Genomic DNA, 15626 nt, shown 5'->3' with positions numbered 1-15626 from the left:
CCAACGACAAGGGAGTGCACGATGCATGAACGGTGCTGTACATACAGCACCGTTCATGCTCTATGGAGAGGGGAGGGGGAAAGCGACGGAGCGGCACCCTTCTGCGCGCTCTCCCCTTCCCTTTCATTAGGATCGGCTGTAGACCATCGTCCGTGGATCCGGCAGGTCGGTCGTCGGGACGATGGACGACACCGACTGTACACACGGCAGATTTTCGCCCGATAATTGGCCGATGCCGATTATCGGGCAATAAAAATCTGACGTGTGTACGTAGCTTAAGCTTTCATTTAGAGGTGTGAGAAAAGGAACATTTATGCTTTAAAAGAAATGTCCCTGAATACACACAGTCTGGCATTTTGCGTCTTCTAAACTGTCATCCAAATGCATATATTAAACATCAAATACTCTGTACTGTAGCTTCAACTAAATAGCTGTTGGCATGTAATTATAGAATTGTGATGCTCCGATAAGTCACCTATTATTCATTTTCCAAACAAGAAATGACAAAAGGAGATATTTATCATATATACACATATACACAGGGCTACATTTACATTAGACATGCCTTGGGCTTTTATATGTCCCGGTTTTGAAAAATTTATTTGGCCACCACAGTTGTGAAATGCAAAATGTCCATGTTATTTTTATCAGTCTGCATTTATTGTACATTGTATATCACATATTGTGTGTATCCTTAACTGTTTACAAATCATCACCATAACCAACATAGAACTGGGAAATAGTCCCAGTACTTTGATTTGTGTTGCACTAATAGAAGCACAAAATGCACATTGTATATATTAGTGTGCATTATCAGTATTCAGCTGTGCAAAAAGAGCTCGATGACTGCATAATGCAAAGATTGGGTAAAGAAACAGTACATGCCATAATATTGGTACACAATAACCAAATATGTGCAGGTTACAATTTGGCCACTGTTTTACTGTAATTTTTTAATGTCTAGTTAATTAAGCTACTAACTTCAATAAGATCACAAATTCTACAACTACTTTGTAGTGCTGAAACACACTCAGGAACATTTTTTACCAAATAAGTGGCTAATAATACCACACATAAGGACGCTGTTCACAGAGTCAGTGTGACAGTTTTTTTGTATTTTTAACCCCTGTATCTGTAATACTGAGCAAACGTTGTAGCATATTTACTGCTGGAGATGAGACAGACTTTTAAGATAAATGCACAGTTGAAGTGGCCTGTAAAGTTTTCATTTTACCTTTTCTAGACATTATTTTGTATTGCTATTTAAGGACAGCATATCAGGATTACCCTCTGCAGGGTTGCCACCCTGTGTGCACATGCTCTTGATCAGCTTGCTCTTTTTTCTGATCTGAACAGCCTGGGAAGAAGGTGTGAACAAGTCTGTCCTACCTGCCATTACAATTACAAGAAGAGCTACTGTCCAAGCACATCACTAGCAGAACCACCTGACAGAGTTGTTTTAAACCACAACCAGTATATCTCTGCAAAGCATGCACATTTTCCATATTTTATCTCTATAAATATTCTGCAAGTACAGGACAACACAGGATGAACCTGATAGAAATCCAGTGAGCTAGTAACTTCCTGTACATTGTAATACACTGGTTTTGTTAGCTCTGCCCAGTCCACCCTCTGAACTGCATACCACCTCCTGTATATTAGAAAAATAGCAGGGGAGAAGGTGTTCTGTACCCCAAATCAGGAGTAAGAATCCTAGGGTTACAACACTGTCCCACTGAGGATAAAGTACATTGAATAAGCACCCCAGAACTGGCAGTTTGTTACTGGTAGGGACACTAGCAAAAAAACTAATCATATCCAGATGCCCAACTCCACCAGATCCTCAGCTGCCAACTAAAATTAGACATTTAAAAATGTCCCTATTATATGCACAGTACTTTATAATCCAAAAATTAATTCCAATCTAACAATTTGTCCTGGATTTCCATGCCTTACTCCTCTGCTACAACCTATATCTCCTATTTAAACTATGGCTTATGGGTTTGTCCCCTTCCCCTTTATTGTTTACTGTATGCCTTGTTTTATGCCCCTGCCCCACAGATCAGATCCAACACAACATGCACTGTATAGATTAATAATTGAACACAAATTTTGTCACTTCGCTGAAATGCTTTTAACTTTAACCCAACCCTGGACTACTTTACATAATCCATATCAAACATAACATTTTTAGGAAATCACAAGACTATCAAAAACAAACACATTTCTCTAGGCATACCCATTCTTAAAACTTTTATCAAGACTAAATTTGGTGTATGCGAAACACATAAAAAGGAAGTAAACTGAAAAACGCAGAAAACAAAAAAAAATCACTTACCTACAATCCCGCAGCGCAGTCGATTGGTCCGGAGGTGTTTTCCATTGGGTCCTGCGTCGTCCCAGCATCTGTCCCCGAGCCGGCGCGCTGGGCTCTGCCATCTTCTCCTCTTTTTCCGGATTCCTCCTCCTATGTCACCCGACCCAAGTGCGAGATCAGGTAAAGTAGGTTGGAAAAAAAATTGCCGATCTCACTCAGCATGAATACTCAAGTAAATTACCCTCCATTTATTAATTTCTTCATATCAGTACTTGGAAAAGCATACAATTTATTACGTTTGGGCAGGATCATCAAATTACATTTTCTTTCCAAATTGCTTTATCAGTTTTGGATTATGAAGTTTCTTCCTATTTGAAAAAACTACATACATTCCTACACTTTTGAAGTAAACACTCTCTCTTTTTCAACATGTACCATGTACACCCCTCAATCCTATGGCAGTTTAGAGGTACCAGATTCCATACTGTTTAATTGATCCAGATATATTAATCCTAACATAACATCATAAATTCCCACACAATCCCTTCATCTTCTTCTTCCTTGCCTTTTCCTTTTGAAATACCTTTTCAGTCCTTTATTATATAATTCCTATGTAAATGGGATACAGTAAAATTCTCTTGAAAGCTAGCCTCACCCCATTTATTATTATGGGATCTCCTAGTTCTATGCTTTGTTTTGCTTTAGTAGCAGTCACCAATCGGTGGTACACTGAGCGAGAAAATTTTGGCCCACACCTCTGGCAGATGTGCCCCCCAGCAGGGTCAGGAGAAGGACCAAGCTGGGGGCACACCGGCCAGAGCTGTGAACCATGTCCCCTGTACGGATCGCAGGCTGAGGGTGGTGGGTGGGTTGTGTCTTTGGACACAACTTGCCCACTCTCCTATCACAGGTCTGAGGGTTGTGGCATCATGATGTTATTTTGAGTGACAGCTGGCTTGCCGCGCATGCACGGTCTGGAGCTGGTAAATTTAGTGGTCCTTTGGTCCGAAAAGGTTGGCGACCACTGTTCTATATGGCCAGTGTTGGAATATAAAGGCTCAAGAACAAGTAAAAGGTGGGATATTAAAGCAATGAAATATTTTGAAATGAAAACAGAAATAACACCCAGAATATAAACATTATATTATTATCCAAATTATACTTCTAGGTTTTAAGCTCTTTGGGGCAGGGTTCTCTCCTCCTCCTGTGTCACTGTCTGTATCTGTCTATTTAAAACCCCAATTTAATGTACAGCGCTGCATAATATGTTGGTGCTTTATAAATCCTGTTTATTATTATAATTATTATTAATATTATTAATAATACTAATATTATTAATAATTCAACAATCAGTAAAACAATCTTCGCAAATATGCCATCTCTAAACTATCTAGGGCTTTTTAATATAAAGTTAAATAATTCTCTTTGATCCTCAAGATCACAACAAAAGCTCTTGAGTTGGTTTCTAACACTTTAAAAACTTCTGAATATTGTTTATGTTAGATGACTGATAACCTGCCAGATTTTGGTGAAACAGAAAGTAATATGAAATTAGCTATAATTTTAATAATTATTATCAATAATAAAACCTAAATTTAAGCAAAATGCATACTGATACAGAGATAAACGAGGGCTTGTTTAACATTACTTTTACTACTTGTTCAGAACATGGGTTCAGAATAGTGTTTTTTTCAAGTAGTACCATTGTGGTTAGCCATATTTAGCCACTTTCTAAAAAAAATAATAATATTAGTTTAGGCTGGTTAATTCATTTGGTTTGTTTGTTTGTTTGTTTGTTTTTTTCAAATGTTTGCTTGTAGATAGCATTGCCTCACAGTTTTTCAGACGCTACATGCAGTGTCAATAAGCAGCTAGCCACTACAACTACTTACAAAAATGACATTTCTCTATGCTAGGGCAAAACACTGCTTCCCATCACAAGCAAAGACCTTTCCAGGCATTTGCAAATGCCTTACAGTTACTGTTTGTTACTGTTCCCAGGTGCCTATTGCCAACAAACTGGTGCCCAGGAGCAGTAAACACGGTGATTTTTGACCATTTGTTTGAATCTAGCCCAAAAACTAACACCATAACTATAACAAATATTAATAAACTAATGTATTGCAAAAACAAGCAACAAGCAACACCTTTTGCACTTGTATTTGTTTTTTTCCTTTTTTTTTTTAACTGCAGGGATTTAAGAATAAACAAGAATGCCTCTGACAGATCCAGGCTAAACTTGTCTACATTTATTTTAAATAGCTTACTAACAGCTTGATCAAAGCTGACAATGTTCCTGTAAACCTGGACTTTCACAAATCATTACATCAGTTTGCTTAGCACAAATGTGCAATTTGCTGGGGGGGTGACACCTTATTTTGATTATATAACAACAATGCCCTTTAGAGGAAGAGATGCCTGTTTCATCAACAAAATATTACATGCAGGCATACAGGGATCAAGGGCAAAGCTTTCAACATCCTATATGATTTGTGGCGAAACAACTCAATCAAACTGAAAATAACAGTTGATGAATGGTAGGCAACGTTACCCTGACATACAAAACACATCCCAAGTTTTTATATCATGCAGAATATTTTCACTGAACAAGTCAGTATGGATAATTTGGTCATGTATGTGTCACAGACAAAAAAGAAACATGAAAGCCATCCAAGCTAGAGGGTTTAACCGATAAGCCATTCTGTAATAAATATATAGAAATATGTTACAATCAGTAATTACCGAGTTTGCTACATTTGGCCGTATGATACCTTTGGTCCTGACCTGAGTAGTCCATGGGTAGAATTGCTAAAATATTTAAGATCTGTTTGGGAGCACTGTCTTTTGAAGTTATACTACAATGATAAACGTGTTTCTTAACACAGAAAAGTACTATTGATTTAGGCTATGTATCTACAATATTAATTCTTTACTTACCCTAATCACATTTTATTTACAGGACTAGAGGATGATGAAATGTGGAGGAGAGACAACTAAGGTTTAATCTTATGTGGGGGTTATGGAAGATAGACAACACTTTGTGTTTTTTTTTTTCTATTATTAAACATGACATTTAAACATGGCATAATGCATTGGGCCTGATTTATTAACGCTCTGCAAGAGGATAGACTTTCATCAGTGAACTTGGGTGATCCAGCAAACCTGGAATTGATCTGGTCTAGGATTAAAAACATTTGTTAACAAATAGCAAATGACGTCTAAGAAACCCATTCCAGGTTTGCTGGACCACACAAGTTCACCATTGAAAGTGTATCCTCTCCAGTCCTGGGGAGTTTTAATAAAGCAGGCCCGTTGTTTTAGTCTTTATTTTTCCTAATCATTTTCCTAATGTATATTTATCTTTATTATAGCAGTATTATTATTATTACTATTTGGGATAATGATCACTGAACATGTTGATTTGCACATGCATAATTCTTGTTCTTTACATTTTTACCCTTTATGATACTTCCATTTTCTTACCCCATCCTCCTTATTTTCCTATTTAAACTAATCAAAGAAATAGATTTTTGTTTATCTTGATTCTGCTGTAATACTTTCCTTCTTGAGCTTTACTATTATATGCTATGCTTTGCTGAACTATTTATAATTAAAACATTTGAAGCAAAAAAATTGGAACCTCAATGTTCAGCCTGATACATGATAAATTGGCTTTTTCAAAGTATATGGCAAAATGATGGATTCGCACAAGTAAAAAGGTTGTCTGCTACATACCCGAGGAAATGTAGTGAAGCGGTCCAGCTCTTCCACAAAGCAGAACATTTGCAAACTAATTGCTGACATGACAATTAAAAGGCTAGCAGTAAAAACCACCAGACTTCCAAGTTTTTTACCAGGACCAAATATTTTATACACAAAGTCTTCCAGTGCAGGCGATATCTTGATCAATCGAACTACTCTCAGAACCTGCAAGAAGACACAAGTAAGTTCTTTGTATAGCTTACTAATACAACATATCATATTAATGCACATCATACAACAGCCAATATTTCTTGCATTTCTATTATCTGTAGATAACAGAGTTTTGTGACAGCGCAATATTGTGGAAATCCTTCTAGATTATGTAAATACACATACGCAGTGAAGTTCACTCATTCTCAAAACCCAGCTATACCTGGATCATATGCACAGCTCAGTTTGCATTCAACAAAAGATTGTGAACAGATAGATAAGTTTGCTTTATTACAGAAGAGTCATTTCGAAATTACCCAGACATGAATACTTCCCCTACAGGCAAATAAAGTGCCAAAATTAGACACGCTACCATGCCAATGTGCTCAACTCCCTTTGAAAGGTCATGTTGATACACAGCAGATACCAGGAGCCAAATACCTATCATATATGTAGGGCAAGCTTCCCTAACCACAAAACTGAAATACATGGGCTCTTGGGAAGCCAACTTAGGTATATAATGGGACTCGAATCGAGTGAAGTTGCCTATTCTCTGTCCAAAATATCACTCATTTCTGTATTAATTGAGGCCAATTACAAAGTGTTATTGATGTGGTATTTGGTTCCTGACCACCTATCTATCATAAATATATGAATAATATATATAAATATCACTCCTCCCCTTTATGCTTTAGAGGATGCAAATCGAGAAGAACAATAGAACACATGTGGTGGTCCTGCCCTATAGCTCAGAGATTCTGGTCTGATGTCTTTAATATCATCTCCACAATACTACAATTAGAAATACAAAGCCCCCTTGAAGGAGTGCTTTTTTAGTAACGTGGACAAAATTAGGCCTAAGCCAGCACAAAAACTAGCCAAACTTATCCTCTTAGCGGGCAGCAACACGCTGGCCAAATCTTGGAAACTTACCACAATATGGAGCCACTATTTGCCAAAATGAACTGGGTTATGATTAATGACAGATTAATGCACACACTGAACAACACCCTAGATAAATTTGATTGCATCTGGGAACCATGGGTGAACTACAGAACTTCCTGAAACAGGGCCCCATAACTTTGTAATCTATTATAAGGATTTGTGGAGTTAACTAGATCCCCCCCTACCCCCCACTCTTTCCTCTACATGTTTGTCAATCCCCCTCATACCCATACTTAAAGGCTCAACAGATTCATTAAAAATAAAAGAGAAGTGTTACCCAAACTACTCCTGCATGGAAGGCCTAGATCTGAAGGTATGAGAAGGAATGTTCATTGTATTGTGAACAATTACTATTGTTTATTATAGGACATTAAAGAGTGTATCCCCACCCGAACAAAGTTTTGTCAAATATGTTGTTGTCATTGTTTCGATATATGATGTTGTTCTAAAATTATTCAAACCAAGACACTGTCACTTTTTACAACGTATGTTTAATATGGCCTTAAAATGTTTCATATTGTTATATTTGTTTGTTTTTAGAATATATCTGTCTTTTAAATGTGAAAAAATAGCCATTTCATGTCCCTTTTGCAATAAAGAGATCTCTGTTCACAATTTCTGTTTTTTGAGTTTAGTTCTATTTTAGGATAATTACTTGTACTATTCGTTTGAGTATTTGACACAGTAGGCTTTTTTGAAAGTGCACACGAGGTTCTAGTAGTATGGCAGCACAGATTTTGGAAACCAGGAAACAGGTGTGTTTGAAGAAGGAGATAGGAAAATAAAATATTTTTTTTTTTTATACAGAATTACATTTTAGCTTGGCCTTATCTTATTGAAATTCTGCTGTCTAATGAAAAATAAAATCTCCTAATAGATGGCACCTGCAGTGTATTAACTAGTAAACTACATAATAGAACAAATCAGCATTTCTTGAACTGTGACAATATGAAATGGACTTTGCAAGCAATATGTAAGACCTACCTGAAAGTAAGTGAATTGTGAGTGGTATAGAACAGGATAAATGTGAAGAGTTGTCCCAACCACAAGGAGCAGTTCAAATTTGTGAAGGGAGGAGCTTATGTAGCCTGTGAAACCTAAACACCATATCTTCAAAAGAGCTTCTAGATCAAATAATACAGTAAATGCTACCTGTGAAAGGACAAAAACAAAAAAAAAACAAAAACAAATTATGGGTTGGCATTGTCACAGTACATGTACAAGTTTTATTCCAGATTTGAGTTCTACTCTTATGGCTTTGAGTGTAATAATTTGGTATTTTTCATACCATGTCTAGTTTTCTTGTAAAATCACTCAGATCGACAAAACCACTTCATACTGGGGTATGAATTTGAGCTTTTAATTTAGCATTGTTTGAAAAAAATCGAATGCAAGCTATTTCACTAAGTATAGTTGCAAAAAAACTACTGGTAAGTACAAAGCAAAGGTATTACCAGAATATACACAGCTCAAAATTTAGGGTTTTAGGTTACCTGTACATTTGTATAGAATGGGGTGGCTGAATTCACCAACATATTTCACTGTAACTTTCCTAATCTACTACATGTAAAAAAGCAAGTCATGTGTTCAATTATAACAGACATATCTCAAATTATAAACTTGTGTATTTATCTTTAAGCAAGCTAAACATATAGTACTGGAATATTCCGAGGTCAGCTTGCAGACCATATTGTGCCATGTTGCCTTGAAATATTTGTCATTCTGGCCCATATTCTCCTGCTTGACTGCCTGTGTAAAGCAATTCCTCTTGGCCAGGTAACCTATAAATTGGTAGATAGGGACAAGTGCAGCGGACTGCCCTCTCATTAAAACTCCTATACAAAAAACAAAGGAGTAAAGGAGTTAAACCAGTTCTGGTTGCATTTAAACTCTTAATATGAGAGAGCACAGCCACATGCAACCACATGAAAAAACTTCTGCAAGTTAAAAATCTGTAACAAAATCACAAGCAAAAGTTTTGCTGTTGTTTGCCTACTTATAGCACACCTCTATCATAGTTTACCTAAAGGTATTGAATCATCTCAATATGCAGGAAATAATTCTGACAATTTACTAAGAACACTTGATCTGTACATACTGCTGCCCCAATGCATTTCTGCTGTTATTCCAGCTTGTGATCATGTTAGCTGGGTCAGAAGGCAGGATCTGGAAACAGGAATGTTTGTGTCTTACCACAAAGAAAACTTGTTAGAAGATAAGAGGAGGTAGGCAACAGCAATGGTTTATTATTTGGAGTAAATCTACACATCCTTTAAGCAAGGATCTTGCATAACTGATCCTTAAACGATATATGTAGCTGTGGATGTAAAGCTTTATAGTAATAATGATTTGACTTGCGCTGCCTTGCTTTTAACACTACAGTAACCTATAGCGTGTCAAGAGGCATCAGAAAACTTGAAAATCTCAAGCAATTTGTCTTTGCTTACTGTGCACTTGTCTCATATCCAAGCAATTTTCCTCTTGTACAAAATTTACATCAATGAGAGATACAGATTTTGTTCTAACCTACAGATCTATGGCTACCTATTGCTTCAGAGAATACAGGTCTGTCACAAAGTAAGATTTTAATGACTGCTCATCACTTTCATCTACATGTATAATCCTCCTCCACCCATAACAAAGTAGATTATGTTTAATGCCAATAAACTAATATGAATTTAAAACTGAGGAAAATCATAGTTTGGAAACTTAGAGAAAGTTCTTCCTGAAGGAATGTATTTTTTCACAGAAAGTCTCCATTCAGAGCGCTAATTTCAATATCAGAGGTCTAAATTGCTAAAGCTTTATTTACACTAAAACATCAGCACAGAGATAACATATTTTGGGAATAGACTCAAAATAATACACATAGGAACACACTTGTGTAATTGTGCAAGTCCAAAGGTAAAGCTGCAGTTCAGCTTTAAATGTGCACAGTTGTTGCATGCAGCCATCTAAACAGATCTTAAGCAGATTGGAGATTCATCTGTGCAGAAAATCACTGAAGTTCACCAAATGCATCAAACGCTTATTTGGTGATAAATCTTCAAATGAAATCAGGAAATAAAATGAGGTTTGCCTCTAATTATTTTTAATTTAACAATGTTCCTACACAATGTGCCATTTAAGGTTTGAAAAATGTTATATAAGAGTTCCTGTCGGTTGCACTCTTGATGATAATAAGCAGCTTAGCAACCATCATGGAATGCCTACAGAGGTTCCACTCAAGCATTAGCTCATTACCACTGACATTTTCTTTCAGGAAACTAGCTTCCAGATTATTGGCTGACAGCCTTTATTCATTGTCAGACAAAAGGATTTGAACACGTTAGGAATATGTTCTTTGAGATCTTCAGGGAATAATTTATAGTATGTTGAATAGTGACTACCTAACTGCTTGAAATGGCAATTTGTATACCCACCTCAGCAAGATAGAACTCATCGTATTGTCTTTTAAAGTTCTCTCCTTTATAGTAGTTGCTGGCAGCCACAATTACGTCCACTGCGACCATGCTTAGTATGAACATGTGGAAAATAGATGATCTCATCATTCTCTGCTCATGGACAAGAAAAGGAACACAAGACACAGAGATTACTCAGAGTTGCAGTTCAAGATCAACATTTTATTTTCTCACGATTAAGCTATTCAGAGAGGAAATTCCCCCATTTCTTTGGTGTTTAATACATGAATAGATATTTCCTTCTAAATATGTAACCATCTGCAGTAATTGTTAAAATGCTACATGACATTCACACAAACTGCAATCAGTGAGGCTTTTAACTGTACATCAAGCATTCTTGTTTAAGAGGGAAAGACAGGTTTAATGGTAAGAGAATTAAATAAGTCCTTTATGTGAGGAAGTGAATTTGTCATTTCACTGGAGTAAAAGCATTCTTAATTCCACAAAGGGAAATCATGAGCTATCATACTTGACATTAAAGAGCAAGGTACTAATTACAACACAAGAAAGGTCAGTGTTTGCCTCCACCAAATCTTCAGCCACATTATTACAGAGATGACCACCAATAAATTAGTGGAAGTATTGGCATTAATGGCTATTTGCATGCCTAAATATATATTATTACTGCGAGACAGTTTAATTGACTGTCTAATTTGATTCCAAATTAATTTAGAGAAATTAAACAATTTCTGTAAATACTTGAATATACAAACCTAGGGCACATCACTGCTAAAATTCAAAACAGTAAATAAATACAACTGTCAATAAAAAGTAATGTGAATAAATCCATGGTGTGCTAAATTTTTATTTAAAACATTTATTTATAAAGGGGATAAAATAAAGCACATGAGCTCAATCCTTACAACGTTTTACATGTTAAAGTATCTTTTACTTTTGAATTGGTTTTGAAGGGTCACTGGCTGTTAAATGATCTTTTGTGCATTGTTATTGGCCACCAGTAGAAGGTGCTTTGTACTCATGTAAAGTGTGTAACAAACTAATGTTTGATGTCTCAGTGTGATAAAAAGACAACCATTGCCATTCACTAATATAAAAGAAATAAAAAGTAAAGAAGTATATTAGAACATTATGTTTTTCTCCAAAATCCAGCAATTATTATAAAAATGAAGAAGAAAAGATCATCAAGTAATTTACTTATAACTATCATGTTTGAATATAACTGAGGTTTAGTGTAATAACTTTTTAAAGATCCAATCACCTTCCACACACCCCCCCCACCCCCCAAAAAAAAAAAAAGAAAAAAAGGCAGAAAACCATAAATGTTTTCTAAACTTTTAACCTAAAAATACTAGTTAATGCTAGTATTCAGTGGAAGGTGTCAACTTTTGTTTCACTACCAGTATATTTCTCTTGGATTTATTTCCTCACTTGGCAGATCTATCATAGGAAAATTAGACATCAGTAATGGTGGATTTCCATACCTGTTCACTGCCTTTTTTTATAAGTTGGGATATCAATTCTGTGTGATCTGTGATGGTACAAATAATGATCTTGCCAAATCCAGTGATAACCTTTATATCTCTGGGTATTACCCACATGACTTGGCAATCAATTACAGTGAAATAGGCCATTGGCTTTGATTCAGCTTTTTTATGGCTAATCACTAATGTTCTCCCATTTATAGATTCAGCACCTACATACATGCCTGTACACTGTTAAAAATACAAATTCAAGCAATAGAAGTATGCCTTTTTGTTAGAAAATGTATTGCATGCTGACCCTCCAGGAGGTTACCAAGCTGTTGTGATTATAGGTATTTTGTGGAACTCTAAACCAGTTACAGTAAACTCCAATTTTCATCTTACTACTACTAAATGCAACCTATAGTATTGGTATTAAATAAAGTACAGAACAGCTCAGCAATGAACAACATTTGTGTTTAAATTGGTATGTAAAGAAAGGTGATCAGAACTGTGAAATATCTTTTTTTTTGTAAGCAAGTAGCATGTTTATCTACAATTTGTTTTGATAGATCATAGGATTGCCACATCTGGTCATAGTACATAGTTATAGTGTAAGAAGTAGCCAATAAATGGCAAATTCAGAAGCATAACTGATTTGTCCACAGATTGAGTAGGCCATTCATTAATGTTTCAGCATCAGGTGTTTCCTTTTCTGTGCAACACTCCCAGGCTTCCAGAGTTGGCAAGCAAATATGAATTACAAATAGGGCAGTATTTATCATAATTTAGTGCCTACTTAGCAAGCTTGGGATCTGGAAGTTAAAACTAGATTTTCAAAGATGCCATTTGTCACTGTATACCTGCATATTTCCTTGTAGGGTGTTTGAATGCTAATTAGCATTTTCCAAAGACTGCACATAATACATTAACAGGTGTTGTTTTGCTTTTTAATTGATATTAATTATCCTATCTTTAAGGCCCTACGTGCTATTAAATCAATACATTTATATAAACTATATACATTAATTTTTTTTAACTAATATTAACCATAGTCCCCAATATATTTTTTTCCACCAATTTTACTATTAAATCAATCAATAGTGAAGTTTATCAATTTTAAATTATAGTTGGCTCTAATCTATTTTGTGTATTTTTTATTACTTACATAAAGTCCTTGGTTTAAAAAATAAACATTTAAAAAAGCAGATACATCAGGTTGTTCATTGCATGCTGTGTAATCAGTAAGTCCAGCACTATTATTATTATTATTATTATTAAACAGGATTTATATAGCACCAACATATTACGCAGCGCTGTACATTAAAAAATCTGCATGCTGTGCAGTTTCCTGTAGTTTGAAGCTCTAGAAAGCACCTTTCTTTGGCCCTGATTTACTAAAGCTCTCCAAGGCTGGAGAGAATACACTTTGATCAGTGAAGCTGGGTGATCTAGAAAACCTGGAATGGATTCCTTAAAATCATTTGTTATTTGCTAGCAAATGTTTTGAATCCTGGACCAGATCCAATCCAGGTTTGCTGGATCACCCAGCTTTACTGATCAAAGTGTATTCTCTCCAGCCTTGGAGAGCTTTAATAAACCAGGGCCTTTGTGTCTTCAGCCAAAGCTCTTCGAAGCTTTTGAAGACTGGAGAAAGTAAATGATCATGGGAAAACCTGGGTGATCCTTCAAAACTGAACTGGATCTGGTCCAAGATTAAAAATATTTGCCAACAAATAGCAAATTATTTTTAAGAAATCCAATCCAGTTAACTATGCTGTCTTTTAAAACAATGGTGCCTCTGCCTCTAAATAAACATTCATTGCATCCCTTGCAAGATTTACAAGGGAAGACAATAAAACTAGGAAAATACTATCAAATGAAGAGGCTATCGTCTCAACATTATTATGCTAGACCAGAGTTTCTACAGATGATGCTAGGGGTTCCTTGAGCAATGAGCAATTTGTGACTCTCAGGTCAGTTTAATGAACACCAATAATCTTTTCAGTTATATGTAAGGATGATATTCTTCCCAATGGCCAGCAATGTAAGAAGCACTGTTTCTACTGGCCACCACACTAATGTACTGTGAGATGTGGATATGGTAATTATAGAAGAGGTTCCCTGAACAGCTAAAAGTTATTTGGTTACCACATGTTAAAAAAGGTTGAGAAACATTGTGCTAGAATGTGGTGTCACTCTCCACAATTTGTAAAATTCCACCTTAACCAAGTATTTTATAAGAATTACTAATAACAGGCAATCTGATTTGATTTATTTTGCAACAAACTGAGCCAAACAAATACCTTTTTAGTATGAATCTTGCCTGCTATCCCGTTCATAAAAAATAGCTTTTTTCAACATTCCCTATTTGCCACTTGTTAGGAAGGTTTTTATAGGACAGATGTTTATTGTTATGTTTTGAATCAGACTTTTTCCATCTGCTTTTCCATTTTGTCCCCTTTCTCCCTAAATATATTGTCATATAATTCTACTTTAAATGTTTCTAATAAATGTACAATAAGCATATTTAAAAAAATGCTATAAATCCAGCTATGATATTTATATTATGACTACATGGGCATTTAATAGCACAATAATCTTTGCTGTAATCAGTTTATGAGAAAAAAAACGACTGTAGATAAACAGAGAATGGCAGGAGTTGTACACAGGCTCCCTGCATAATAAATAGTCCCTAAAGCTTACACAGTAAGTCAGACAGGCATGAGTCGCGCTCATTATTTATTAAGGCAACTTTCATCCACTTTAAAAATGTCATAATTCTCATATGAACATAAAAGAAAGTCTGGCTGTGTTGGCCTCCTGTATTACACACTTTGTGTTACTGTGATGTTCATGTCTGGCTATTTTGAGCATGCATTTAATGCGGCAGGAGGCACTGTTACAATCAAAAAAAGATTTTTCTCAGTACATTTAGCATTTACCAGCTTCCTGGCAATATACCTAATACTCCTAAAAAAACGGCACCCTAATTATAAACCCTTTGCTTTTTTATCAAAGCACAAGGAACAAGGTAAACTTATTTACAAAAACATACTGTTTGATATATTATTTTGTCTAACGTGAAATCAACTATTTACCTTTCCTTTTTCCACCCCATTAGGGGACTGCACACTCAACAATGACAAGCTGATAGAACAGAAAGTCTTGGTCTGCTGGTATTGGAGGTTAGAAAAGTTTCAAGAAGTTTAAATATTGATTATATATTTAAATTTAACTATATTTATTATAATTGAAGGATATGCCACTATTAATCATAGGGAACTTTATACAATAAAATTCCATTTGTTTTTTTTTTGTTACTATAATTTAAAAAACCTAAAGAAGATATGTAAAAAAAATTACAGCTAGCAATCCTTAGAAATTTGAATTCAAAAAGAACAATATATTCTTTTGATGCTGAAATTATTTTCCTATAAAGTGACCCGCAGGGAAAGAAAGCAGCTGAAATTCCTAATCTATTATTTTGGTGAATTAGCTTGGTATCATGGTATGCATTTTTAATTCTGTGTTTTGATAACCAATTATCACCAATAACCCTGTAAAGCT

At 35.4% G+C, this 15626-nt stretch overlaps 1 protein-coding gene across 1 annotated transcript in view; it reads right to left on the bottom strand.

Annotated features, from left to right (window-relative positions):
* NALCN (sodium leak channel, non-selective) overlaps positions 1 to 15626 on the bottom strand; it is a 217002-nt gene that overhangs the window by 100887 nt on the left and 100489 nt on the right. Inside the window, exons 12-14 of the mRNA XM_072400953.1 lie at positions 10597 to 10728; positions 8159 to 8326; positions 6053 to 6244 (exon numbers count right to left, since the gene is read on the bottom strand). Of these exons, the coding sequence (XP_072257054.1) occupies positions 6053 to 6244; positions 8159 to 8326; positions 10597 to 10728 (492 nt within the window). The remainder of the gene's footprint in view (positions 1 to 6052; positions 6245 to 8158; positions 8327 to 10596; positions 10729 to 15626) is intronic.

This window comes from Pyxicephalus adspersus, chromosome 1, assembly GCF_032062135.1.
Source record: "Pyxicephalus adspersus chromosome 1, UCB_Pads_2.0, whole genome shotgun sequence".
NCBI lineage: Eukaryota > Metazoa > Chordata > Amphibia > Anura > Pyxicephalidae > Pyxicephalus > Pyxicephalus adspersus.
Note: the sequence above shows the minus strand (reverse complement) of the source record. Positions and strands in the feature narration are given on the sequence as shown.